Source organism: Coturnix japonica, chromosome 1, assembly GCF_054131305.1.
Source record: "Coturnix japonica strain WE chromosome 1, WE-NBRP24, whole genome shotgun sequence".
In the NCBI taxonomy this organism is placed as follows: domain Eukaryota; kingdom Metazoa; phylum Chordata; class Aves; order Galliformes; family Phasianidae; genus Coturnix; species Coturnix japonica.
The window spans coordinates 26,471,890-26,497,669 of record NC_140663.1 but is presented as its reverse complement, the minus strand read 5'-3'; the positions used below and the strand labels follow the sequence as shown (position 1 = coordinate 26,497,669).

Genomic DNA, 25,780 nt, shown 5'->3' with positions numbered 1-25,780 from the left:
TACTATCCATTGTAGAAATAAACACACACAAAATCCTTACAGCAATTTTTTATTGCTGTTTTTTAAAGAAACTTTTTTTAAAAATGAATTTAACTCATCTTCATTAGATTGAAGAATTCATGCTTTCTTATATAAAACTTTTATTTCACCAGCTTGGCCTTCTGGAAACAGGATAAGGCACACCACGTTAATCAGTTAACACAAAGCTCTGTTCTGAATACATAAATTGAATGTATTCTTCACATGAAGACTTTTTGTTTCAAATTGTGAACTGGAGATTCTTCTTTCAAAAAAATAGTGACTTCCAAAGTCAAAATTAATCAATTAATAAAAGGTGAAAATAAACCAACACCATAAGTGATTCTAGTGCCCTAGACAACACAAATTCAAGGAGCTGAAATCTTTCTGATGATTACAATGGCAAAACAGTGTAAAACACACATGGTCAAAAATCATTATGAAATTGCTAGAATTACATTTCTCAAAGTTTCCTTTCGCAATGGGTTCCAGCTATTAAGAATAATAATCCACAGGAAGAAGAAATAGCGGGACATATTCAGGAGAGATTAACATTAGCTACTTTTCTTTTCTGGAAGTAGATAATTGGAGACAGATTTATGAGGCTATGTAATAATGATGATTATCCAAGTTGTCAAGAATCAACAAGATAAGGGATTTATCAGCTTTATTCAGAGGTACCACCAACTCAGCCATAGACTCTTATGAAAAAAAACATACTCACTTTTCTGATAGTCTTAGAGACTTTGCCTCTGAAGACCCATTTAATTACCTTGAAAATAAAAGAAAAAGGCAACTGAAATTAGTGAAAAATGCATATAAATTCAAAAATTAATTTCTTTTGTACATAAACCAGACATTTAAAATCTTAATCCCTTTGCTGCCCATCCCTCTTAATCTGTCTGGATTCGTACAAGGTAATTCGCGACACTCAGTTCAGAAAGAATATGAATGTCAGTTGAATTCAGAATACAGAAAACCTTTATATGAGAAAAATAAAGGTATAATATTTTCTGAAACAAAAAGAAATAATACTAACACCCAGACCTTGTTTTCCAATTAAGACCATTTTCCAGGTAGCAGTCACCTACATTCACGTACAGGTCCATTACACGTTATGAGACAGCACAGCCCAGAAGAACACTTCCATTTCTATCACCGTTTTAGACAAATACTTGCAAGAATTATTAGTATTTGTACTCTGCAAAAATGGGAAAGAAGGTAGAACATACAAGACAAACACCAACAGACTGAAGGAAAAAAATTAGACAATTTTATCAGACAAGAAGAAAGAAAGGAAAGGCAAAGGGGGATGGAAAAAGCGAGAAGATTTTGCAATGAGAAAGAAAATGGTGACAATCAGACAATTTTCAAGTACGCTGTCTAAAACACTGGCAAGAAAAAAAGGGAAAAAAAAACTTTTATACATAGGACTAAATGGACAGTTTTTAGCTGCAAACAATGCAAGTGAGGATACTTCTCAAATGAATATATAGATATCGATATATAGAGACATATATTTAAAGGGAGAAAAACACATTTCTCTGCATTTTGAACACATCTCATCTGTTTCTATAGTAAAACTTTATTAAGCACTGTGACTTAATCAGAACACAGCTTTAATAATATTGATAAAATGCCAAAACATTTAAAAGTAATTTGAGAGGATTCCATTAACAAGGTTTCAGGGTATCAAACCTCAAGCTTTTTGTGCTGCATTACCTGTTCTCTCAGGACAATCCTGTTTCAAAACAAAGATTAAAAATAAGTACCTACTTTTGTTTCATACCTTACCTTCACTGTCACTGACACTATCTTCTATTAGCATATACACCAAAGACAGCTGATATTTCTTCACTATCGTGATATGTAATGACCCGCAATATTAATTTAAAACACTTTTTCCTTGTTCTTGGTCAAAGGTGACTGTTTTTGCTAAAGCAAGTTCTTTATTTTCTCAAATACTGCTACTTCAGCATGCACAGAAGCCATTGTATGGATTCAGCACAAGCTGCTCTGTGGCGGCCTGATGCCAAGGTTGGCCTGGCTCCACTTATCACAGGGCTGCATCTTGGTATGCACTACTACAGCAGAGCTAATACTAAAAGGTTTTCTTCATCATGAAGATTACATGGATCACTTAAACATCTGACTCCTACACAAGTGAGTTTTCTTCATCAATCAACAGTTAATTTTTCTTTTCTTACTAAGGAACATTAACAAGCTTAAAAAAAAAAAAAAAGCTGATGTTTGTGAGAACACTTCATTACTCTGCAATATTTTGCACACCATTCTTGCCTGTTTACATTTGCTTGAGACATCGATTTTAATCACTGCTAGAAATATCAACCTCACCAGGGTTTTTAATACTTCATTGTATGCTATCACAGAATCTGCTACTCCAAAAACATGCAGCTTTCTAGCACAGATGGCTATGTCTTGCCATATGTGAACAGAGCAAGACCATGTTCTAAATCCAGAGGCAAGGCAGTTGTACTGTTCTTGCTGCTACTGGAACATATCTGGCTTTGTACTGTTACTAAGACAAACCCTGCAGGTGACAAACATGGGCTTATTTTGTCCCTCCTGTGTTTTGGAAAGTTCTCAAACAACAACAACAACAACCAACATCATCCTGTATAAGTAAGACACAGGAAAGATGCTGAAGACTCTGATCTTCCCATTTCCTAACAGCCAGCTATTGTTTCTTTGAGGACAGACACTGAAAATCCAACTTTTTCTTGCAGCAATGAGAATCAAAGAGTGGTTTGGGTTGGAAGGAACCTTTAAGATCACCTAGTTCCAACCTCCCTGCTATAGACAGGGACACCTCCCACTATACCAGGTTGATCAAAGCACCATCCGGCCTGGCCTTGAATGCTTCCATGGAGGGGGCATCCACAGACTCACAGGGCAACTTATTCCAACATCTCACCACCCTCACAGTAAAGAATTTCTTCCTAATATCTAATCTAAACCTACCCTCTTCCAGTTTAATGCCATTTCCCCTCCTCTTGCCACTACCTGCCCTTATACAAAGTCCCTCCCCAGCTTTCCTGTAGCTCCCCTTCAGGTACTGGAAAGTTGTTTGGGTACTGACCACGCGGTCAGCCGCTGCTGATCGGTCCGGGACGGCTCCGAGTCAGGCGACTTCGGCAATCAGAAATCTGTTCGGCTTACAATTCATTCTTCTGTTGCCAGTCCAAGTTTATTTGAGCCACCCCAATTCTGGCAGCTTGGTCTACATGATGGTTGTTTTGTTATTGCTCAGTAGCCTGAATCTTAGGCACATGAGCATCTACATGGCACACCTTTACAACCACATTCTTTATTCAGGCAGCAATGTCTTTCCACAGTTCAGCAGCCCAAATAGGTTTACCATTTCTTTCCCAGTTATTTTGTTCCCACTGCTGTAACCACCCCCATAGGGCATTTGCCACCATCCACGAGTCAGTATAAAGTACTGGCCACCTCTCCCGTTCTGCAACATCTAAGGCCAGCTGGACAGCCTTTACCTCTGAGAACTTACTTGATTCTCCTTTATCCTCAGTAGCTTCTACAAACTTCCATGTGGGGCTCCACACAGCAGCTTTCCATCTGCAATGCTTCCCCACAGCATGACATGATCCATCCGTGAACAGGGTATATTTCTTCTCATCTTCTAGTAGTTCATTGTATGGTGGGGCCTCTTTAGCAAGCGATACTTCTTCTGCTGGTGATGTTCCAGACTTTTTGCCTTCAAGCCAGTCCATGATCACCTCTAGGATTCCTGGACAACTGATGTTCCCCATCTGAGCTCGTTACATAATCATCACAATCCACTTACTCCAAGCAGCATCAGTAGCATGATGGGTGGAGGGAACTTTTCCTTTGAACATCCAGTTCAGCACTGGCAGTCAAGATGCCAGAAGGAGCTGTATTTCAATATCACTACTTCAGAAGCAGCCGGAACCCCCTTATATGTGGCTAAGATCTCCTTCTCAGTTGGAGTGCAGCACATTTCGGACTCCTAGTGCGTTCAACTCCAGAATCCCAGGAGTCAGCCTCAGGTCTCTCCTGAGGCTCTTTGCCACAAACTCCAAGTGGGACCTTTCTCTCCAGCAGCACTGTAGAGGATGTTCTTTGCATCCGGTCCCATCCGTACTGGCCCCAGGGCTACAGCATGGGCTATCTCCTATTTAACTTACTCAAGAGCCTGCTGCTGCTCAGGACCCTCCATAAAATCACTCTTCTTCCATGTCACCTGATGAAGAGGGCTTACAATGAGGCTGTAGTATGGAACATGCATTCTTCAAAAGCCCACTATCCCAGAAAAGACTGTCTCTTTTATATTAGTGGGCAGAGGCACAGCAGTGATTTACTTGATCACATTTATTGGGATGTGATAACATCCATCTTGCCACTTTATACCTAGGAATTGAATCTCTTGGGCAGGTCCTTTCATTTGGCTTCATTTAACAGCAAAACCAGCATGCAGAAGGATTTGCATTATTTGCTCTCCTTTCTTCAAAACTTCCCTTGCTGTGTTGCCCCACACAGTAATGTCATTAAAGTACTGTAAGAGCTCAGGAGCACCACCCTGTTCCAGTGCAGACTGGATCAATCAATTGCAAATGGTTGGGCTGTGCTTCCACCCCTGGGGCAAATGATTCCAGATATACTGAATGCCCCTCCTGGTGAAAGCAATCTGTGGCCTACATTCTGAGGCCAAAGGAATGGAAAAGAAGGCACTGGCAATGCCAGTGGTGACATATCATTTGGCTGCTTTTGACTCCAGTTCACATTGGAGTTCTAACATGCCTGGCACAGCAGCACTCATCAGGGATGTGACCTCATTCAGGCCACGGTAGCCTCCATTCTCCACTAGCTTTACGCACTGGCTTTATGGGGCTGTTAAAAGGTGAGTGAGTTTTGCTTATCACTCCCTGACTCTCTAGTTGACAGATCAACTCATGAATGGGGAGCAAGGAATCCCCGTTGGTGCAGTACTGCCATCTGTGCACAGTCATTGTAGCAATTGGTTCCTGCTGTTCTTTTACTTGTAGCAACCCCACAACAGACAGATATTCTGACAGGCCAGGCAAAACAGACAGCTGCTTAACACCTTCTATATCTACAGTAGCTATTCCAAAGGCCCATCAGAACCCTTTGGGATCCCTGAAATATCCCCTTCTGAGGTAATCAATACCAAGTATACAGGGAGCCCCTGGACCAGTCACAATAGGATGTTTCTGCCAGTCTTTACCAGTGAGGCTTATTTTGGTCTCCAACACAGTCAGCTCCTGGGAACCCCCAGTCACCCCACGAATACAAAGTGATTTTGTCCCTTGGAGACTTGAGTTTGCTTATAAGGGGTCTTCTTTCCCCACTGCCATACATTGCTGCAAATGTATGGCAGATCTTTCTGGTGCAGTCCTTGTGAAAATAAGCCACATAGTTGGTGTACACCTGACTCTCTCAGGATCATGCTCTTGGTCTGGCTCATTAGGAACAAAACTGGGGTTATGTAACATTTCCACTACAGCGTATTCCCACAGATAATGGATGCCTTTTTTTATATCAGTCAATTTTTTATTTATTTATTTTTTCTCAGGCATCAGGTTGTCTTTGAAGGGGTATCTTTCTTTTATGGCTAACAGCATTCACTTCCAGAGGGTGAAGGCTCAGTTCCAGCATGTACTGATACCTCTGTCAAAGGCTGAGTCCCTAGCAATGCCACCCAGTTGGCAAGCTTCTCTACTATTTAGCCACACACTTTTGGCCCTACTGTCCCAACATCCAAGTAACCAGGTGACAACAGGCTCACTTGGGCAGCACGAAAAGTCTTTTCTCTGACCTTGAACTTCATTCATTTTCAGAGATCGATCAGTAATGGTAACGATGTCTTGCTCGCCTCTTACTCTTTCAGGACTTCTTGTTACCCACCTGGAAGTTGGTGCCCACGACCTTATTGAGGTCCCCTCCCCTGGACTCGGGGGTGCTGCCCCTGGATCTTGGAGCCACTCTTCTCTGGATCTCTTTCCTCCTCTTCTCTTATAGTGACTGCTTCCTCTACTTTCCCCTCTTCTGTTCTGAGTCAAGATTCATTTCATTTTCCGTCCTCTTACAGGAGCAACTGACGTAGATTCTGGTGCCTCCTGTGGTTGATCAGGTTGGTCAGTTTCAATGCTCTCACTCCGGCTCGGCTTGGAGTCTGCCTTGTTCAGTTATGAGGGTATTTAGTTCAGATTCAAGCGTGGCTTGATGAGACTGAATTCTATTTAGTTCAGTTTGGAGACTATATTTGTCATGATGGAAGGCATCTCACTCAGTTCAGAGTACGTCCTGCTCAGACTTGAGGATGTCTCTCTCAGACCGGCAGGCATCCAATTGAGATTGAAGACTGTCGAGTTTGGATTGAAGGGAGCCTTTCATAGTTTCATAGTTTCATAGTTTCGTGCGGGTTGGAAGGGACCTTAGAGATCATCGAGTCCAGCCCCCGGGATTCGAGCCTCTGTGTAGCAGAGCGGCACTTCTACCACTTGCGCCACAGGGGGGATTCGAACTCCGGGCCCCAGTGTTGCAAGGCGGCGTCTTTAAGCCTTTCTTGGTTCGGAGGACATCTCTCTCAGATCGGAGGAAGCCCCACTCAGATTGGAGGACGTCTGTCTCAACTAGGAGACCCGCTCACTCAGCCTGGAGGTACTCCCTCTCAGCTCAGAGTCTCCCCTGGAAATTCACCGTTTCGGCTTGGAGACTCTCCCTCTCAATTTCAGAAACTCTCTCCCTTTTTGGGATAGTATTGAATAAGGCCCGTAGCATTAGCCAGGCCCCAAATCATTTGTGTCTCCTTAGATCTGCCTGAGCCGCAACATGCCTGTTTCAAATATCTGTTTAAGCTCTTTCAGGTGTTCAGGAGTAAAGTTCCATGACACTGAGGATGTCCATCTCTCTAAACTCTCTCCCAAGCCTCTCCACACTCCTTGACACTCAGTATTCTCTGTTTTTGGGGAAGGCTTCTTCAAAATATGACAAATACTGAGTGAAATGATGGGTAGGGCATCCAGGGAAATTAACAACATGATGAAATGAGCATTCAAGAAAAGAATAAAGGATTCAAAGGAGCGACTGGGAACCTGTTTAAAAATCACAAGTTCTGTAAAATTAGCAGCTCCCTCTACAAACAGCTGTAAAAGAGAAAACGGATTCTTTTTTTTTCCCTTTTACAGAAGTAAGACAGCAGTGCTCAGAGCTTACAAATATCACCAGAATACTGGTAGTCCAACTGGGTTTTCAAGGTCAAGTCTTCAGTGAGCACCTGCGAGAGAAATACACATTCCCAACGAAACTGAGACCAGAGAGAGATTCGTTCTAAAAAGCAGCTTTTGCCCACCAAGAATGTCAATGGTTTAGGGGCTGGTTTGGTCCAGTTCCGTGATGGGTGGGGAGGAGGGATTTCATAAAATCCACACTTCCAGAAAAGGGAAACAGGGGATCCCAAAATAATTAAAAACAGTGGCAACGATCTGAGGAGAAACAAGCTATTTTACTTAATATGGTATCGGAAGGCAAGACAACACACTGTAGTACAATATAACCAGAACTGAAGCTAATGAATAGAAACATAATAACAGAAAAACTATCTGAAGGCCTTACACTAACACTGAAGTGATGCAGGCAGTTGGGACGGGCAGCAGTAAGGAGAGGCAAAGGAGAAGAGAGCCATCTTTTCAGGAGTTCTATCTCCTCTCTGACTGCAAAGCCCCCTGGGGAACGTAGTTCTTCTTCTCTTCTGGCCAGGTACCTGGAACTGGAGCATGGACACTCCCAGTGCACTACATGATGTTATGATGCATCACAGTATCACAGTATCACAGTATCATGCGGGTTGGAAGGGACCTTAGAGATCATCGAGTCCAACCCCTGGGATTTGAGCCCCTGTGTAGCAGAGCGGCACTTCTACCACTTGCACTTTGGTATGTGAAATACCAGTAACCAAAAATCATAAAACCACGACAGGTACTAAGAAATGCTGAGTATTTCAGCAAGAGGAATTAATACCTCGAACTCTACTCAGCACTTCCAGATCTCTTTGTATCTTTCCTACAGACTGTTTGCTCTCCTTTAGTCCCAAATAACTAGATAGAAGAACTAATCACAACATGTTGAATCAGTTCTTACCTAGAGCAAAGAGCCTACTCAAAGGCTGTCAAAGAGGAGACTTCAAGTGCTGAAACACATGGGTTGCTACTAGAGTAATGCCTCCTATTTATTTCCATGGAAAATACAACAGATACAAAGAACACAACAACACTACTTGATAAAGGAAATTCTCAGCTACAAAACACTATTTCTCAATGTAGCCACCATGATTAGTTGCGCATTTTTGCCAGCAACTAACAAGAGCCTGCATGCTGCATCCATAATAACTGACCCACTGTTGCTGTCACCACCGCTGAAAAGCAGCACCTCACTGTGCTCATGTCTACTGGTTGGTCTCCAGAAATGTCCAGTAAGATCTGACGAACGGCACTGTGCGCAATTCTTTTCTGCATGGAGAAAATTCAATGACACAGCTCTGCTTCGCCCACACTTCCACATCAGACACCATTGTGTCAGACTGCCCCTCTGCTGCCTTATATTGCACGGCAACAAATGCAATGGAATACTGGTGGGAAGGTTCAACCTGCCACATCAACAACACTTGCCTCTGGTGTCATGGGTCAATGTAATAAAAAGGAGGCATTACATTGCTGACAATAGCAGGACACGGGGAAATGGTTTTAAGTTAAAAGAGGGAAGATTTAGGTTGGATGTTAGGGGGAAGTTCTTCCTTAGGAGAGTGGTTAGGCCCTGGAACAGGCTGCCCAGGGAGGTTGTGGATGCCCCGTCCTTGGAGGTGTTCAAGGCCAGGTTGGACGGGGCCCTGGGCAACCTGATCTAGTAAAGGTGTATGTTTGGTGGCCCTGCTAGGCAGGGGGGTTGGAACTACATGATCCTTGAGGTCCCTTCCAACCCAGGTCATTCTGTGATTACTTTAGGAGCAGCCCTCATGCAGAGATCCTAAGCTAGTTACAGGAAACCTCACTGTTAAGCTGAGCATCAAGATGTATTTTAGGACTTCCAAGGATGTCGGACAGGTGACGTGGGTGTCAGGCAGCCCTGCAGGATACTGCCCTGGCACCACATGGACCACCACAAGTACTGAAGGCAGGTTTGCACCGCCTCTGAGAGCTAATTCCTATAACCACACAGAACCAAGTCTCTTCCTGTCAGAACGACTGAACTGATAACGACAATATCCTGTCACACGCGGGGTTAAGAACGAACAATAAAGTTTAACAAGTGAGGTCTGTACCTCCTGCTTCCCAGGCTCGCGCAGGCTGCTGACGCCACCCGTGCCAAGCAATAGAAGCAATAGCAGCAGCAGCCGTCCTCCCCGCCTCTCAGTCCCCACGCTCCCCACACCCATGGCCGGGGATACCCGGGATCCCGGCCCCAGTGCTGCCCCGCTCTGCCTCCGCTCCCCGTTGCACCGCAGCCCCGAAGGCCGCAGCGTAAAGCCCATCGCAGCCCCGCCATCAATCCGGCTGCCCCTCCGTCCATCCCACCGCACTCACCTCCTTGGCGTCCCGCTCCGCAGCGCTGCTGCCGTCGCTTCCGGCGCCGTTCGGGCGTTAACGGAAGCGCCCGGCTCTCTTCGCGTCAGCGGAAGAGCCGCTTGTACCGGGCCGGGTCGGGCTGTGCGGGCCGCTGTGTCGCAGCATGGGCGGCTGAGCGCTGCTGGGCCGGGTAGGGCCGCCGTGGGGCCGGGGGGAGGCGGCTGCGGGTGGGCCACGGAGCAGGGGACCGCGCTGGGCGCACTGAGTGCGGCGTGTGGGGCGGCAATGGCGGCGCGCTGAGCGGGATTGTTCATTTGCCTGATTGTTCAGCCTGGAGAAGAGGAGGCTCAGGGGAGACCTTATTGCTCTCTATAACTACCTGAAGGGAGGCTGTAGTGAGCTGAGGGTTGGCCTCTTCTCTCGTGTAATCAGTGACAGAAATAGAGGGAATGGTTTTAAGCTGTTCCAGGGGAGATTCAGGCTGGACATTAGGAAATATTACGTCTCAGAAAGGGTAGTCAGGCATTGGAATGCACTGCCCAGGGAGGTGGTGGAGTCACCGACCATGGGAGTGTTCAAGAAACGTTTGGATGTTGTGTTGAGGAATATGATTTAGATGTGAAGTATTGGTGATGGTTGGACTAGATGATCTTCTAGGTCTTTTCCAACCTTGATAATTCTGTGATTCTCGGGGGTGGTCAGCAGGCTGACGGAGCTGTGTGTTCCCTTCTGCTCTGCCCGCCTGAAGCTCAACCTGGAGTATCACATCCAGGCCTGGGCACCCAGCACGAGAAAGATGTGGGTCCAGAGGAGGGCCGAGAAGGCGATCAGAGGGCTGGAGCACTGCTGCTGTGAAAGGAAGGTTGAGGGAGCTGGGCTTGTTCAGCCTGGAGAAGAGAAGGCTCCTCATTGCAGCCTCTCAATACTTAAAGAGAGCATATAAACAGGAGGGAAACGGCTCTTTACACGGGCAGACAGTGATAGGACAAGGGGAAACAGTTTTAAACTAAATGAGGGGAGATTAGATTAGGTGTCATGTTGGGGGAAATTTGTCCCTGAGAAGTGGTGAGGCACTGGGACCTGCTGCCCAGAGGGGCTGTGGGTATCTTTTCAGTAGTGCGTGGGGATAGGACTAGGGGTAATGGGATGAAAGTACAGCACAGGGAGTTGTGCACAAATGTGCGGAAGAACTTCTTTACAGTGAGGGTGACGGAGCACTGGAACAGGCTGCCCAGGGAGGTGGTGGAGTCTCCTTCTCTGGAGATATTCAAGACCCGCCTGGACGCCTTCCTGTGTGACATGGTGTAGGGAGCCTGCTTTGGCAGGGGGGTTGGACTCGATGATCTCTAGAGGTCCCTTCCAACCTCTACAATTCTGTGATTCTGTCTCTGGAGGTTCTGGGCAGCCTGAGCTGCTGGGTGGTAACTGCCCATGGCACAGGGGTTGAAATGAGGCAGTCTTGAAGGTCCCTTCCAACCCAAGCCATTGTAGGGGTCTGGGATTTGGGTATAAGTTTGAGGCAACTTACTGCTGGAACTGGTGGCTCTAAGCTCTGTTTATGTGATTAATGATGTTCTCAATGTGAGTGACAGACATGGCGCTGAGTATCTTGGGTTAAAGCGAAGCATACTTCTCTAATCAGTGTATTTTGCAGGAGACTGCATCATTACTGACAGATGGTTCTCATCAAAGAATGGTCTCATTGTGTTGTTGAAAAAGACCAAAAAGGTTGAATTCAACAAGTCGTGCTGGTGACAGACATCTCCATCCCAAAAGTTAGTATGTGAAAGTAATAAATGAAGAAAGTATTAATATTGCAGAGAGGTGGTTACATTAATGGGAGTTCTGCTCAACCCCATGGAGATAATGTACTGGCTTCCAGCATATGCCTTAAAGTTAAGTATCCAAGTAGTACCTTGAAGACTGAGGAAGCCACATAAAAGCATTCATTAAAAGACAAATGTGTTTCCATTTGCTGGGGAGATGTAGCGGGGTATAGAAGCCAGATTATATGTGACTCTCAGGTGAGACTTGTGGCTACTAGAAAGCTCAGCTGCTTGTTTTGATTTTCCTATTTAATTTTTGTGGTTTTTTAATATTAGACTGTGAAGCGAAATCCTACAGAGCAGGCAGACTGGTGATGAAGGAGAAGGAATGTAATGAAAATGTTGAACTTGTGTTAGGCTGTTTATGGTGTTAGAATGTTCCTGAAGTAAAAGGACTCTGAGCCTTGTAATGGAAGAGTTTATAATTCTGGAGAGTTTAGCTACACTAAAAGTCACGCTACTCTCACTGGCATCTGTTCATTAATACACATCCTGCTTGATCTCTGGCTATAAGGTGCTCCAGCTTCTGTCGTTTTAGGAGGGTAAGCTGCTATCTACAGCCACTTGAGGCTCACCTCTGCTGTTAGGGCCACGAAGATGGTAAGGGGGCTGGAGCACCTCCCCTGTGAGGACCGGCTGAGGGAATTGGGCTTGTTCAGCCTGGAGAAGAGAAGGTTGCGGGGTGACCTCATTGCAGCCTTTCAGTACGTGAAGGGAACTTACTCCCAGGAGGGGAGTAAACTCTTCGAAAGGGCTGACAATAGCAGGACACGGGGAAATGGTTTTAAGTTAAAAGAGGGAAGATTTAGGTTGGATGTTAGGGGGAAGTTCTTCACCAGGAGAGTGGTTAGGCCCTGGAACAGGCTGCCCAGGGAGGTTGTGGATGCCCCGTCCTTGGGGTGTTCAAGACCAGGTTGGACGTGGCCCTGGGCAACCTGATTTAGTAAATGTGTATGTTTGGTGGCCCTGCCAGGCAGGGGAGCTGGAACTACATGATCCTTGAGGTCCCTTCCAACCCGGGTAATTCTGTGATTCTGTTACAAAATATTGTGCTGGTGATACGCCATAACGCAGCACTGAGGGAGTGCTTACCATGTCCTCTGCATTGAGCTGCCTGTTTCAGCTGCGCTCGGAGCCATCTATTTGTGTGGCGCGGTGCCGGGTCTGGTTAGGCTTGTCAAGGATACTAAGGCCAAGCAGCAAGGAATTTGGGATAATGAATCAAGGCTGCATAACACCAGATGCAATGCGTGGCCTTTCTTGCAAATTTATTCTGTTTTCGTTTGCTTAACCTTTATGTTGCCATTTCCATTGGTGCCAAAAAAACAGCCTCTGAATGTGGAAAAACTCAGAATTCAATCAGTTAGAAACTGACGCTTAAATGAGTTGTGATACATTGAGCTTGTCAGAAAACAGAAACAAAGCAGTTAGATAACAGGTTTCTGCTAGGAGTGCTGTATCTTCGATTAGAAAATGTTGAAATGGTAGAAAACAGCCGAAGATGGATGAGAGTCTGACATTAGTTACTTTCTTGGCAACTGGCACTTTCATTTAATCAAACTCCCTACCCAGAAGGTCCTTTAACATGCTGTATGTGTTCCATGATGGATATTGATTTATTCAGTTTCTTTCATCCTTTCATCAGCTTTCGTCTGCATTTTAAAATGAATCGGTCTTAGAGAAGCGGCTTGATCTCAGTACAGCAGGCAGCTAGAAATCGGGGCTATCAAGAAGAGAGAGTAAGGCTGCAGGAAACAGGATAAGCAGGTATTAATTGGGCTGTGTAGGGAAATCTTTTTTCCTATGTTCTTTGATGCCTTTCATTCTGATCTTGCATTTTAGTCGTTTGGACCAAATCCTATCTACTGATTGGATCAGAAGCAAAAAAAGCTTTCCACAGACTTTGGTGCCAATTAAAATTTTGGGGGAGGTCCAAACTTGAGGAAAAACACAGTCTGCTCTTTTTAAAGCTAATTCAGTCATTCATTGCTTTGTATGAGATAACGTGTATGTAGTTACAAGACAGGATGAGATGACAGTCATAGAATGGCTTGGGTTGGATGAGACCATCCAGTTCCAACCCTGTGCCCTCGGTAGAGTTGCCGCTCACTAACTGTATCAGGTTGCCCAGAGCCCCATCCAGCCTGGCCTTCAACTCCTCCACAGATGCGGCATCTGCAGCTTCTCTGGGCAGATGTGCCAGTGTCTCACTGCCCTCCAAGTGAATCATTTCTTCCTTGTCCTATCACTATCTGTGATATCTGGCCTATCGCTTCTTTACTAGGAGAGTGGTGAGGCCCTGGAACAGGCTGCCCAGGGAGGCTGTGGATGCCCCGTCCTTGGAGGTGTTCAAGGCCAGGTTGGACAGGGCCCTGGGCAACCTGATCTAGTAAAGGTGTATGTTTGGTGGCCCTGCCAGGCAGGGGGGGTTGGAACTACATGATCCTTGAGGTCCCTTCCAACCCAGGTCATTCTGTGTATCTGTGATCTGCCTGTGTAACAAGTTGGTCTCGCTGCTGTTTATAAGCTCCTCTCCAAGAGGAAAGGAAGGCGTCAGTGGAATCTCTCTGGAGTCTTCTCCAGGCAGAACAAGCCCAGCTCCCACAGCCTTTCTTCATAGCAGAACTGCTCCAGCCCTCTGATCATCTTCCTAACCCTCCTCTGGACCCGCTGCAATAGCTCTGCATCCTTGTGCTGGGAGCCCCGGCCTGGGCACAGGACTCCAGATGTGGCCTCACAAGGGCAGAGCTGAGGGGGGCAATCACATCCTCACCTCACTGGCCACGTGGCATGTAGAAAACCTTTTAAAATTGTCTCGTTATTTCTAGGCATAGTTTTGGGTACTCAGCACCCATAACTTAAAGGAGGTTAGGGTAGAAGATGTCTGTGGAATTTCCATGGTTCCTGCTGGTATAAAACTGCTTAATCATGGAAGATGCTGCCTATAACCTGCCCTGTAAATATGCAATTACAAGACAGTGTAGAAGCACAAGTAACGAATTCAAGAGGAAGTATGTGCTGTTGACAGCTGGGATACACTTTTTAAAGCCAATGCAGTTTATTTTCTTTCTTCCCAATAGTTAGGACTCTGCTTTAGGGAAGTTTCTCCTTTTTTCCTTAACCAAATGTGGTTTAGTCTATGTTGAATCCAGCTGAGCTGGAACTAGTGAAAAGAGTCAGATCACGGTGGTGCTTGGTGGAATTAAAGTTATTAATTTCACATATTGGTCAGAATGTTTAATAAATGGAAATAGAGCCCTAGTACACCAACTTGCCAGTTGCTGATTGACTGGCGAAGGAAAAAATGTGCTTTAAAGCAGGGGAGGGGGAAGAACATAAGGGCAAGCGTGGATTTTGTGTAAAAGTGATGAAATGGAAATGCAAGCTGTGCTTTCCTGCATTTTTATCATGGCCAGCTGTGTTTGAAAAACAATTTGGAAGAAGTGGAATGTCTTACAGCTGTTTTGTTGAGCTTTTTTAAATGCTTGCATTTGGAATATGGTTTAATTCATTTCTGTTTCTTCTTTCATCAGGAAAATGAGCGGAGGGTTGGCACCAAGCAAAAGCACAGTGTATGTGTCCAATTTACCCTTTGCTTTGACAAACAACGATCTGTACAGGGTAAGTTTTCGAGAGCCTATTGCTTAGACTAAACTTAGTGACAACAATTTTGAGTGTAAATACAATATTGATATGGATCTCTTAGAAAAGTTTCTCTCAATCAATTTATTAATAGTTAAATGTAATTGTCTGTTGTTAATTTTTCTTTTATTTTGTTCTGTATTTCAGATTTTTTCCAAATATGGAAAAGTTGTCAAGTAAGTGAACTGATTATAGCCTGTTAATTTTGAAGTTCTCGTCTTAAAGTATTTGATGTCTTTGCTTGGCTTGAACATATTGCACTCTTAAATTTAAGCATTGAATATGTATATTGAAGTCCTGTCCATTTGTAATAAAGTGCAAATTTAATAACTGGGAGTTCTTGCACATATACTGTAAGAGTATCTGCATAGGAGACAAATAGTGTTGGTAACCACTTCTATAGAGCAAGTAGAATGTTGATAGCAGCAGTCTTTTCTCTAAAGCAGCTGAAACAATATTCTTCTGGTAAGTGTTGCCAGGTTGGTAACTGTAGGAGTGGAAGCTTCAACGTGTGTGAGCTGGATGTCAGTTATCACAACCAGTTCCCACAGCTGCAATGTACAATTCCTCTGTGGTTCTAGGTTGATTTGTTATTGTCACAGTTTAAGATGAAACATAAGGCTGTGTGATAACAGCTCTTTATATGTGCAGTATTCATGAATAAGACTTGGGAATACCTGTCTTCCATGTTGAAACAGTAGAAATAAATGCCATGGTAAGAAACTTGCTGGGTTTGTATGCTCTATTTTTAACCGATCGGAATAACAAAACTAGGCTTGAATTTTCAACTCTGTATGAGCAAATATCTGCTGTAACATTCACTGGCTGCTGTAATCATTTCTCATATGTAGAGCTATTCAGAGTTTGTGAAGTCTCAGCAGTGTGTTTCTGTAGGCAAAATAGCAGAAAGTGCCAATCAAGCTGTGACTTTAGAAAAATATATGGGAGAGGACAGCCCTTATGTAGGGTACTGACAGACATGCAGTGACCAGTGCAACTGGGCGGCTTCAGTCTTTCCAGGTTCAGGGTACTTGACCTGTTTTAGTTCACTGCTGAACGACTAGCTTAGAAAAAACCTGTTGTAGTAACATCGGTGTTTAATAACTATTGATAAGCCTATTCTTCATAAATTTGTCGCTTCTGACCTCCCTGCTATCCTTTGGTAAGGAGTTCCACAATCTAAAAGTATGTATGTGGTGTGTGTGTTGGGAGGAGGGGTCTTGAACTTGTTTGGATACTTAACTGCATGAAGTAATGACTGTTTGGTACATTGCTTACTTCAAAGGTGCCATAGCAGCCTGCTTTCTCATTTCTGGTAACAGTGTCTAGTGCTTTTGCCTAACGTATGCCACAGAAATGGTGTTTTGAGATGCCTGTACTGAAGAAATCCTGTCCGGCATTATTTGAGAAACTGAGTAACTTAGAACTCACAGCTCTACCTGCATGGATTCTGTTTTCCTCACCTGTGTATTACTTCACACACACACACACAAAAAAAAAAACAACGCTTCCTAATACCTATTTTTCCCTGATATTTTGCCTGTTTACTGTCAGAAATGAAATCAACTACAGACTCACAGAATAGCATGTGTAAAGTACTATCATGGTACAACTTTGTGTTTAGCAAAAATAGCAAAAATTAAGCCTTTGTCCCTTTGAAAGCTGACCTGACTCTCAACAGTGCAGATAGAATGGGACTTGAGTGGCTTTTCAGCTTTGCTGTGAAAAGTGATCCTTCTTACAAATAGGAAACTAACACTAATTATTAATCCCTAAGAAAAGTATTTCCAAAAGTTAGCTTGTTTTTTGGAGAGTCTTTGTTCGGGGATGTTAAGCATTTCATTTCACAGAAAGTTTTATAGTTTCAGTGGAATCAGTTCTAACTTGATTGAAGAAACTTTAATGGCCTTTTTTGAGGTGTGATTTGACTTGGCAAAATCATACTGACTTTTCTTTCTTACTGCGTTTTCTGCCTCAGTATATGCTGATGATTATGAGTTCAGCTTGTTTTTTTCAGTGGGAAGTCAGACTTCCTTGGGTTCCAAGAAGCTGCTGACTTATTAGAGGTTTGTCACACATATCTGTTTCTATTGTGTCATTAATTGCTGTATTAATATTCCCATCAGAAGTCTGACACTGATTTTAGGGTTCCACTGGAGCTCTTGGCAGAATAACTTGGCAAAAGAACTAATAGAATTGGCCTAAACTAAGTTTCATTGACTCTTCAACACGTTGGGTGCATCCTTGTCCAAGAGGCTTTGATACAAAACCTGTTCTATGCTCTATCTGTCTATACTTGCATTTGGGGGAAAACAGCGTTTTTACTGAGCTTTTGTCTTACACATTTTACTATGTAGATAATCTGTTATACATTTGTTTTTCCTTGTAGGCTTTCTGTTTTTGGATTGTTCAGAGTTGGTTGGTTTGGTTTGCTTGGATTTGGGTTATTTATTGGTCTTGCTGCTCCTTAGGATTTTATGTTGCCTTATGGCTGAACCTTGTTCTACTTGCTAAGTGAGCCGCAGGAGGGGTTTATTCTTTTGGCTTTGAACATATATTTTTACATACATGCAGAATGCCATCCTCTTTCCCATTGATGTTTTCTAGGACTAAATACAATTGACGTAAGAGTGAAAGAATCGAGGCTGGGTGGTTTTCATTCTTTGTGTTTACTGGGTAAAACTCTTGAATTTGCCACCATCTCCATTGTTTCCAGTGTCAGACTGAAGATTTGACTTTGTGTCATGTAAATTAACACACGTATCCATAACCTGCCTGGATTCCAGACAGAGATACTTGTAGAAACATACTGCAAAATATCTATCATTTCCCATTGTGTATCTGTTTGTCTGGTTAGTCCTGCAAAAATATATACTGTGTTTGGATGCAGTTCAATACGCTGCTTTTTTTATAGCAATGGTCAAGATTACTCCTGAATTTTAGTTTCACCTCCAGTATGTATAACTCCCTCCAGTTACATTGTCTGCAAATCTAAAGTGTATGTTCTTCATTCTGAAGCCATTCGAGAGAATAAAGCATGGAACTGGACTAGAATGATATGGAAAGACTCCTCAGACTATTTTCAGATCATTTCCAATGTACCTGCAAGCATAAAGTGTGGTTAGCTGTTCCTTTGAGTTTATTTTTAATAGATCTAACTATTGTTAACTTTTCTCTCCTTTTTGCTGCCTGGCAAAGCTTAGATCCTATTGAGATCTATTTGGAAAAATGGTCTCTAAAACAATTTTAGCATATCAATAATGTGGTTATATGTTTTCAGAGTTACTATTATGAAAGACAAAGACACCAGGAAGAGCAAAGGAGTTGCCTTTATTTTGTTTTTGGATAAAGAATCTGCACAAAACTGTTCCCGGGCTCTCAATAACAAACAGGTAAGTTATGGAAAGTTCTTGTGTTGGAGGGGTAAGGTTTGCACTTCCAAAAATTTACTTCTTTGTTTCTTCTCCAATTTGCTGTAGCTGTTTGGAAGAGTAATAAAAGCAAGTATTGCCATTGATAATGGAAGAGCAGCAGAATTCATTCGCAGGAGGAACTACTTTGATAAGTCAAAATGTTATGAATGTGGGGTGAGTAAAACCAAACATAAAGCAACATATTCCATATTTTGACTTTCACCTTATTTTTTCAGTTTCACCATTAATAAGACTACAGTGTTTATATATGTTTGCTGTCGGTGTTACCAGCTTGCATAGATGTTCTACAATTGTCCAGAATGACAAAACCTTCTGGGGGACTTTTGGGGATGGGGGCAAAATGTGCTTGCAACAACTGCTTAACAGGCTGATGAGCAACACAAAGCATTATTATAATGTTAAATGAGAAGGAGCAGCTCCTAAGTTTTGCTTCAGAATATTCCCATTTGTAACGTTTTTGAGACCAAAAATGTTGACTCAGTCATATTTTTTAAACTTTGTATTATAACACTGAGGTTTGTATCTCATTGTGAGTATAAACCACACTGTCCTGTATTCTGTTGTTGCAGCAGCAGCTAAAGTTAATCTGGCTTGCACGTAGTTGTTCTGAATTTGCAATTAAACATGCATATCACCACCAATCTCTTTGTTTCCATGGCAAGCTTATAAAGAGTTTGTCTTCTGTGTGCTAATTCAGCATTCCATTTATCTTATTAATTGCTTCACTTTTTTTCCCCTGTGAACTGTCTTCCATTAACTTCCCTCATTATATGTTTCAACATGTAGTGGTGGGTAATGATTTTTGTTAATTAATATTTCTTTTCCTACAAGGAAGCAGGACACTTAAGTTATGCTTGTCCTAAAAATATGCTGGGAGAACGGGAGCCACCAAAGAAAAAAGAAAAGAAGAAGAGAAAGAAAGTTGTTGAACCAGAAGAAATGTATGTACATTTATTTACACGTTTCTACTTTAAGCTGCTTTTTCATATGGAACGCTTAAAGATCTCTGTATTTTTCTCTCTGCACGATGAAGTGAGGAAGAAGAAGAAAGTGAAGAGGAAGGAGAAGATCCTGCTCTAGACAGCCTCAGCCAGGCCATCGCTGTTCAGGTACAAAATTGAAGTGTTGCATATTTATTTCTAAATGGATCTGTGCCTCCTTCTTTTAGCTACTCAAAAGCAATCTCTTGTAGACCTTGTGATGCACTTTGCCTTACAGTAGCTGATGACTGTAGTTGGTATTGCAGACATGCTCAGTTTCGTGTTTTTGTTTTATGATTACTGTTTTTATTTTTGAGTTCCCTGACAAATCTTCTGTGATGGCCCATTAGGTTTTTCATCCACAGCTACTTCTTTATGCTGGTAACTGAGAACCCCCCGAAAGAGCTCTGTGTATGTGTGAATAGATACATCCTTTGCCCTCACTCATTAGAATATCCTGTTTCTGGAGTCCTTTGTCTAATACACAGCGTTGCTGTATCTATTAGAGCTTTCTTTCCAAAACATATTTATATTTTTAGCAGTTTTTGTTGCGTAGATAGTAATACAGCTGTCAGACTGTCTGTCTTTAAAATTTCCTTACAGGTTCTCACAATTAGCACAATTATATCCCCACTTGCATCCCAAAAAACCCTCTATGGTTAGAAATAACACTAGTAAGCATAAAGAACCAGGCAATATTTCCATTTCTCTCAATCCAAAGAATTAAACAAGGGTAGTATATTTTCTAATATAAACAGGAAACGTTTATTTTAACTTTAGCTGAATTACCTTCATATCATTGAAGAACTGAATTCCTTGAATGAATGACTACAAAAGGCAACAGATAGACTTGTTAGTGGAACAAAGGTGACTCAGCATCAGCCTCAAATGCAGTGTGCATCCTTGGCTTCAAATCTCAATTGCTCTATAGCTCTCTAAGTTCACTGTATTCATTTAGGTCCTCTCTTTGAAAACAGAGGGTGCACCGTCTGCATTGGTGCAGAGTGCTCCTGCTGTTTGAATGTGATAGCTAGTTTCAGAAGTGTTTTCTGAATTGCATTCATAACGCAGTTTATCTGGAAATTGAGATGAATCCTCTAAATTCTATAACTTGCTAAATAATGCATTGCCTGTTAATAATTAGCATTATTCATTGTAATGCATCTTACTTTATTCTTAGTACTAGCTAATACTGCTTCTTCCATTGTAGCAAGCCAAAATCGAGGAAGAGCAACAGAGGTGGACGCAGACTGCAGGGGAATCTTCAATTTCAGATGACTCAAAACGTCCACGGATTAAGAAAAGTGCATATTTCAGTGATGAAGAAGAACTCAGTGATTGAAGTAATAGTGTTTTATATGTGTATATATAATAAATACAGTGTACATTTTGTAAAGTGGTACAGAGTTATCTGTAATACAGGGGGTTTTTTGTGTTGAAGACAGGGAAAATCATGTTTCAGTTCTACCCTTCCCTTTGGACATCTTATTTTTTTATCTCTATCTTTCTCCATGTCTCCTCCACAACCCCCTCTCTTGCCTTAAAGGCAGCTTTTTACAAAAGTAGTGTGTTTCTATACTTAAATCCAGGTAAATACCAGTGAGAATACTTCTTGCAGGTAGTATCTCCACATGAACCCTGGGAGTAAAGTCTTTCATTAAAGCTGTTTTCCTAAGAGGACTTCCTCTTAGGATCGCTGTTAACACCTCAGATGCTTTATTGGTCTGTTTATTGCTTGTTTGGAAGCAGTGCTTTAGTAGTACTTCAGTGTTACATGATTGTCCTTTTCTGCATGGGGTTGTATTTCAGCTTTCACTACTGCACTTGTCTTTTAACACTTCATGCAGTAATATAATAAATTACTGTTATATAAACTTGGTCTGTGAAATCATTTTAGGGTATTCCTTTGACTGTCTTCTAGAAGGATATTGAGATGCCATTCTCCTGTTTTATATAACATTTGGGTCATTTGTTGTATGTTTTTACAGCATTATGTAGTCATATGCAATATAGGTGTTGTATGAGATGCAAGTTAAAAGTGATGTGGTCATTAGGTTGCTCTTAAATCAAGTCTCCATAATTAGGTTTTTCTGTGTGTTTGTTTTTTTAAGAATAGTAGTTCTGTTACTCTTTAGTTAAAAATGAGAATAGCTTGATGCTTCATATGTTTTAATATACTCTAATCTGATATTTGAAGTCTTCTGCTATGATAAGAGCTTTGCACTCTTGACCGCAGTTTGGATGCCTAACATGTTAATTATGGTTACACATTGATTTATAAATGTAGTTGTATGTAGTATCGTTGACAAGTGCTGAACATAGCTCCATCCTGTCTATATTCTTAGGTATCTGAATCTGCTGTTAAAACCCAAAGGCCACAAAGATCCCTTGTGTGCCTGCAAATCAGCTTTAATTTCTCCTTGGAACTGTCATGGTTTAAGCAAAGTGTGTTGGCACCTATTTTACACTGAAAGCTGTTCAAGTCTTCTAAATAGGGTGTCCTGCTTAAATCTGCATGGGGATCTGGTCTGCTTCTCATGACTAAGGCTAAAGAGCCTCATGGTAGCATCAGGCCTGCACCAATGACTCGTGCTGATGGTAATAACCTTTCTATGTCAGCCACGTTCTGTAGTCAGACTTTTCATCTTTAGGACTCACAATATAAAACACATTTACACTTTCACACTTGAAAGAAGAGACCATCTGGCCTCTTTCTATTTTCAGCTCTTCCTGTTACTCATCAGGACTTGGTTTTCTTCCAAATATAGAAAATATAAATGTAAGTATATCGTTACATATTTTTGGTTAATGCTGATTTGCATTCAGATATGTAACTGACTTGTAGCATGCGCAAACAAACCACAGCTACGTACCACCCTTTAAGCAAATACACGGCAGCATTCAGATAGTCATTATAGGGTCTTCTGCTCATAATTTCAAAGAAATTCAGAGATTAAAATAAGGTAATGAGCTGGAAGATGTTTCTGCATGAAAAAGCCACAAAAATACCCAAAAACAAAAGGGTTTGTTTACTTCTCAAGTATTCTGCAATGCTGTTTTCCAAAACAATTAGAAAACCAAGACACAGTAGAGGACCTGGTTGACATAGTCTATGGCTTTGATTTGGGAATATAGATTAGAATAGGATCATTCAGTTGGAAAGGGCCTTCAAAGGTCATCTAGTCCAACGGCAATGTTTGGCAGCTTGTAAGAGTTAAGCAGTCAAGGAAGTGATTGGGCAGCCAGTTCCAATGAATTCACTACACTGTGCAGTCTAGTAATGGAACTCATTGCTCTGGGACTTTTTCAGGGTCAGAAGGTCAAAAAGATCAGACTTGTGTGTAGAAGGTGCTGGTTAACTCAAAAATGTGAGCTTAAATGTGAACTTAAATGTGATTACTGCATTACTGACTACCTATGGCTGTAAAATATATAGGGAGATAAACAGCCTAGGAGTGCTTTATTCTTACACATTTCTCTGTTTCCTTTTTCCTACTGGAGTCTTGTCAGAAAAAATAAAACAAAACTGACCTTTGTTCTGACCCGATGCAGCGCATCTTCAGGATTTCCAGTAGCTGGAGCACATTGTTATATCTTTCTACTCTGCTGCTTCTGCCTCACTACTTTCCCCATAGGATCTGCTTTTGTCAGCACGAAGCAGTAGCTCAGTCCAGGCTATTAGAACTGACCTGCTGTCACTCTTCCGTGCTCTTTTGTTCCAAGCATAAAGTCACTTAAGAGGCAGATGCCATTGCAAAAGACACAAATAGAAATGATCCCGCTTCTGTGCATTCTGGCATCTAGAATTCCTTACCTTAAATCATTTAACCAGATTTTTTAATTCTGTTTGGACTTTTATTATTTAATGGTGCTTACAGGTTTTGTCTTAGACTCGGGGTAAGGAAAAGAGCTCCCAGTCCCTAAAATGGGGCCTAGAGGGACTTGGGAGAAGTGAGATTTTGCACTTTAGTCTCATGAATTATTTGAAGTTTCTGTTCTTTGTTGGCATAAGGATGAAGCATCTCTGGGTGAGGAATTATGGATACCAGCGTTAGGTAATTACTGCTTATTAACACCAAGGGATTTGCTTCTGATCATGCCCAAGGTCACCAATTTCAAGCATCATGGCTTCAGTTTTCCATCAGAATCTGATCAGTGTGGTTTAGCTTGGTGGAGTGTGAACCAACCTCCTAATTTAGATCAGGCCAGTAGAATACCACTTTATAAAGCAGAAGTGGCAGGGTTGTTCTTCTGTCATAGTTTGGAATCTTAAAGCAACAGTTCAGGAAGCAGAAAACAGCTGTGGTGGCTGCATGGCTTTGGGCCAGATGGGTGACGCTATGGAGGCATATTATGGAAAGAGAGAAGAATAAAAACTGCCTTGTAAAACACCTTCCTGCCTTTCCGTTGCTATTAGAAAAGCCACAGCGTTTTGTGGGTGGTTTTTGTTGGGTTGTTTTTTTTCCTTTTTATAAATACTTTGAGGACATAGCTTACGCAAGCAAGCTGAATGCTGGTGTTAGAGTATATGCGGCACGGCTATGATTAGAGAGACTATAATACAAGTGGCAGACTTCTAATAACATCAGAAACTGAGATCTTTGTACAAATACCAATTTACTACATTTTGCCCTTCGTATTTCCAGAACAGCTTGAAAATTGTTGAAATAATTCATTCTGGGTTATTCTGAACCTCTTTTTGTCTATTGAACTGGCTCACTGAGTAGTGTCCCAAAAGCCACTGGAAGATGACTTCTATCTGTCCTTGGGGAAGAAAGGACTGTAGAAAAGGGGGATAAGGATGATTAGCTTAACTGATTATAAATTATATTGCTCAAATTGTGCCTATGCAGCACTTGTTAAACCATTGCAGCTATGAGGCACTGGAATAATTCAGTCCATGTTTAGTAGGCTCCCACTATATTCTTGGCGTATTCAGGTTTCTACTCTCAGCAGAGCAATAGATGGGGCTGTAAATACAAAGAACTGTGTTTAGCTAAATAGGGGATGTGTGGAACAAATTGTAAACATGTTATCTTTGGCTTCTGGGTCACCACGTTCTCTGGGACAGCCCTTTGTTAGTCAGCAGGGGTGGCTTACCATAGCACAAGGTGAGCACTGCGTGGTCCTTTAGCTAGTAGTAGTAGTAGTGTTCTGTTGCAGAAAATACTGAACTGCTTACAAAAGCTGAACGTAAAGCTTATGTGATATTTAGAAATAGGATTTATTAGGTGAGCATTTAAGGATATTGGTATAGAGACTTCATAGTTTCCAGTTTCTATTCTGTTTGGCATCTGCGGCATCAATAAGATGATGTATATGTCACAATGCCACCACTGCTCTTCTATACAAATATTTCTAATACACTCTTCCATATGTGTTACATTAAATTAGCTGGCATTGGACAGCTGATGGCTTGTTTTTAGTATAGATTGCAAAACTGATGTTAGGTGTTCTCAAAATGTTCCCGTGAAACAGCTTTGTTTGTCTTGCAGATCATCACAGGGTGAGATTTTTTCTGTAGCTGTTGAAGGCAATATTAAAAATTCCTGCACTGCGCCTCCTTTAGAGAACAGGGTGTAAACTGAAGAGCTGAGTTACTCACAGGGTGGATGACCTTCTTTCTTTTGCCCTGGTGTAAGATAAGCAGAAAGCCTAGAAAGGGTAAGTCTGTATGTAAAAGAAAGTATTTCTGAAGTTGAGAAATAGCACCTTTAGTGAAATAATGTTATTTTTTCATTTTGTTACCAGAGCGGCCCTGACCCTGCTGTGCATTCAGACAGATGAGATGTGTGCTTATACATGTATTTTATGGATATAGATAATCCAGCAACTAGAGTTACAGAAATCACAGTGAAATGTGATAAAAGCGCACGTGAAACACCTGGTTAGGCATTGTAGGGTACAGTGACTTGAAGGAATAGCACTGCTAATAGTATGAAGGCTTCCCTGTCTGATGAGTGAGATGATCCAGAGAAGCAAATGCAGCTCTGAGATGATGTCCGTCAAAGCTAAGAGCCGCAAGCCTGCATCAAGATGAGGTGATCCATGAAAATTCAATTGTATCAATAGGCAGCTGAAGGAAATTAGAAGGCATCTAAATTTAGATGCTGCATCAAGCTTGGTACAGTACATCAAAAACTGTCACTTGGCTGCAGAAGTAAAGATGCATTACTGTAACTGTGTGTGATGGCAGAGGACATGTACGTGTCATCCCCAGTGAACAGATGCAGCTATAGCAGGAGGGACCCATAATATAACCACAATGAATGTGAAGGAAAGTGTGTATATGCTGTGAA

General features: G+C 42.2%; 2 protein-coding genes across 10 annotated transcripts in view; one reads left to right on the top strand and one right to left on the bottom strand.

The window, feature by feature from the left end:
* Positions 1 to 9,662, bottom strand: part of PPHLN1 (periphilin 1) — a 68,861-nt gene extending 59,199 nt beyond the window's left edge. For 4 of the 7 annotated variants that reach the window (XM_015854625.2, XM_015854634.2, XM_015854643.2 and 1 more), the window contains exons 1-2: positions 9,618 to 9,662; positions 743 to 790 (exon numbers count right to left, since the gene is read on the bottom strand). In XM_015854625.2, the coding sequence (XP_015710111.2) occupies position 743 (1 nt within the window). In that variant the 5' untranslated portion in view covers positions 744 to 790; positions 9,618 to 9,662. Of the gene's footprint in view, positions 1 to 742; positions 791 to 1,109; positions 1,215 to 8,431; positions 8,547 to 9,617 lie in introns of those variants that run through there. The other 3 variants (XM_085536263.1, XM_085536278.1, XM_085536252.1) reach the window with 2 other exon arrangements.
* Positions 9,663 to 9,704: 42 nt separating this feature from the next.
* ZCRB1 (zinc finger CCHC-type and RNA binding motif containing 1) lies at positions 9,705 to 21,355 on the top strand. Of its 3 annotated transcripts, XM_085536305.1 has the most exons (9): positions 9,705 to 9,789; positions 13,071 to 13,192; positions 14,959 to 15,046; positions 15,215 to 15,243; positions 18,348 to 18,459; positions 18,547 to 18,654; positions 19,333 to 19,442; positions 19,535 to 19,610; positions 20,692 to 21,355. In XM_085536305.1, the coding sequence occupies exons 3-9, from the start codon at positions 14,963 to 14,965 to the stop codon at positions 20,821 to 20,823; spliced, it is 651 nt and encodes a 216-aa protein (XP_085392431.1). In that variant the 5' UTR covers positions 9,705 to 9,789; positions 13,071 to 13,192; positions 14,959 to 14,962; the 3' UTR covers positions 20,824 to 21,355. The 3 variants fall into 3 exon arrangements, 2 of the variants coding, with proteins under 2 accessions (XP_085392431.1, XP_015710140.2); XR_014942162.1 differs by lacking the exon at positions 13,071 to 13,192 and having other exon boundaries at positions 19,337 to 19,442; XM_015854654.3 differs by lacking the exon at positions 13,071 to 13,192.
* Positions 21,356 to 25,780: the final 4,425 nt, after the last annotated feature.

Coding starts and splice junctions, on each gene's coding strand:
- ZCRB1 (XM_015854654.3), top strand. CDS start 14,963: ATGAGCGGAGGGTTGGCACCAAGCAAAAGCACAGTGTATGTGTCCAAT. Junction 18,460..18,546: donor GGGCTCTCAATAACAAACAG/GTAAGTTATGGA, acceptor AATTTGCTGTAG/CTGTTTGGAAGAGTAATAAA. Junction 19,611..20,691: donor GCCAGGCCATCGCTGTTCAG/GTACAAAATTGA, acceptor CTTCCATTGTAG/CAAGCCAAAATCGAGGAAGA.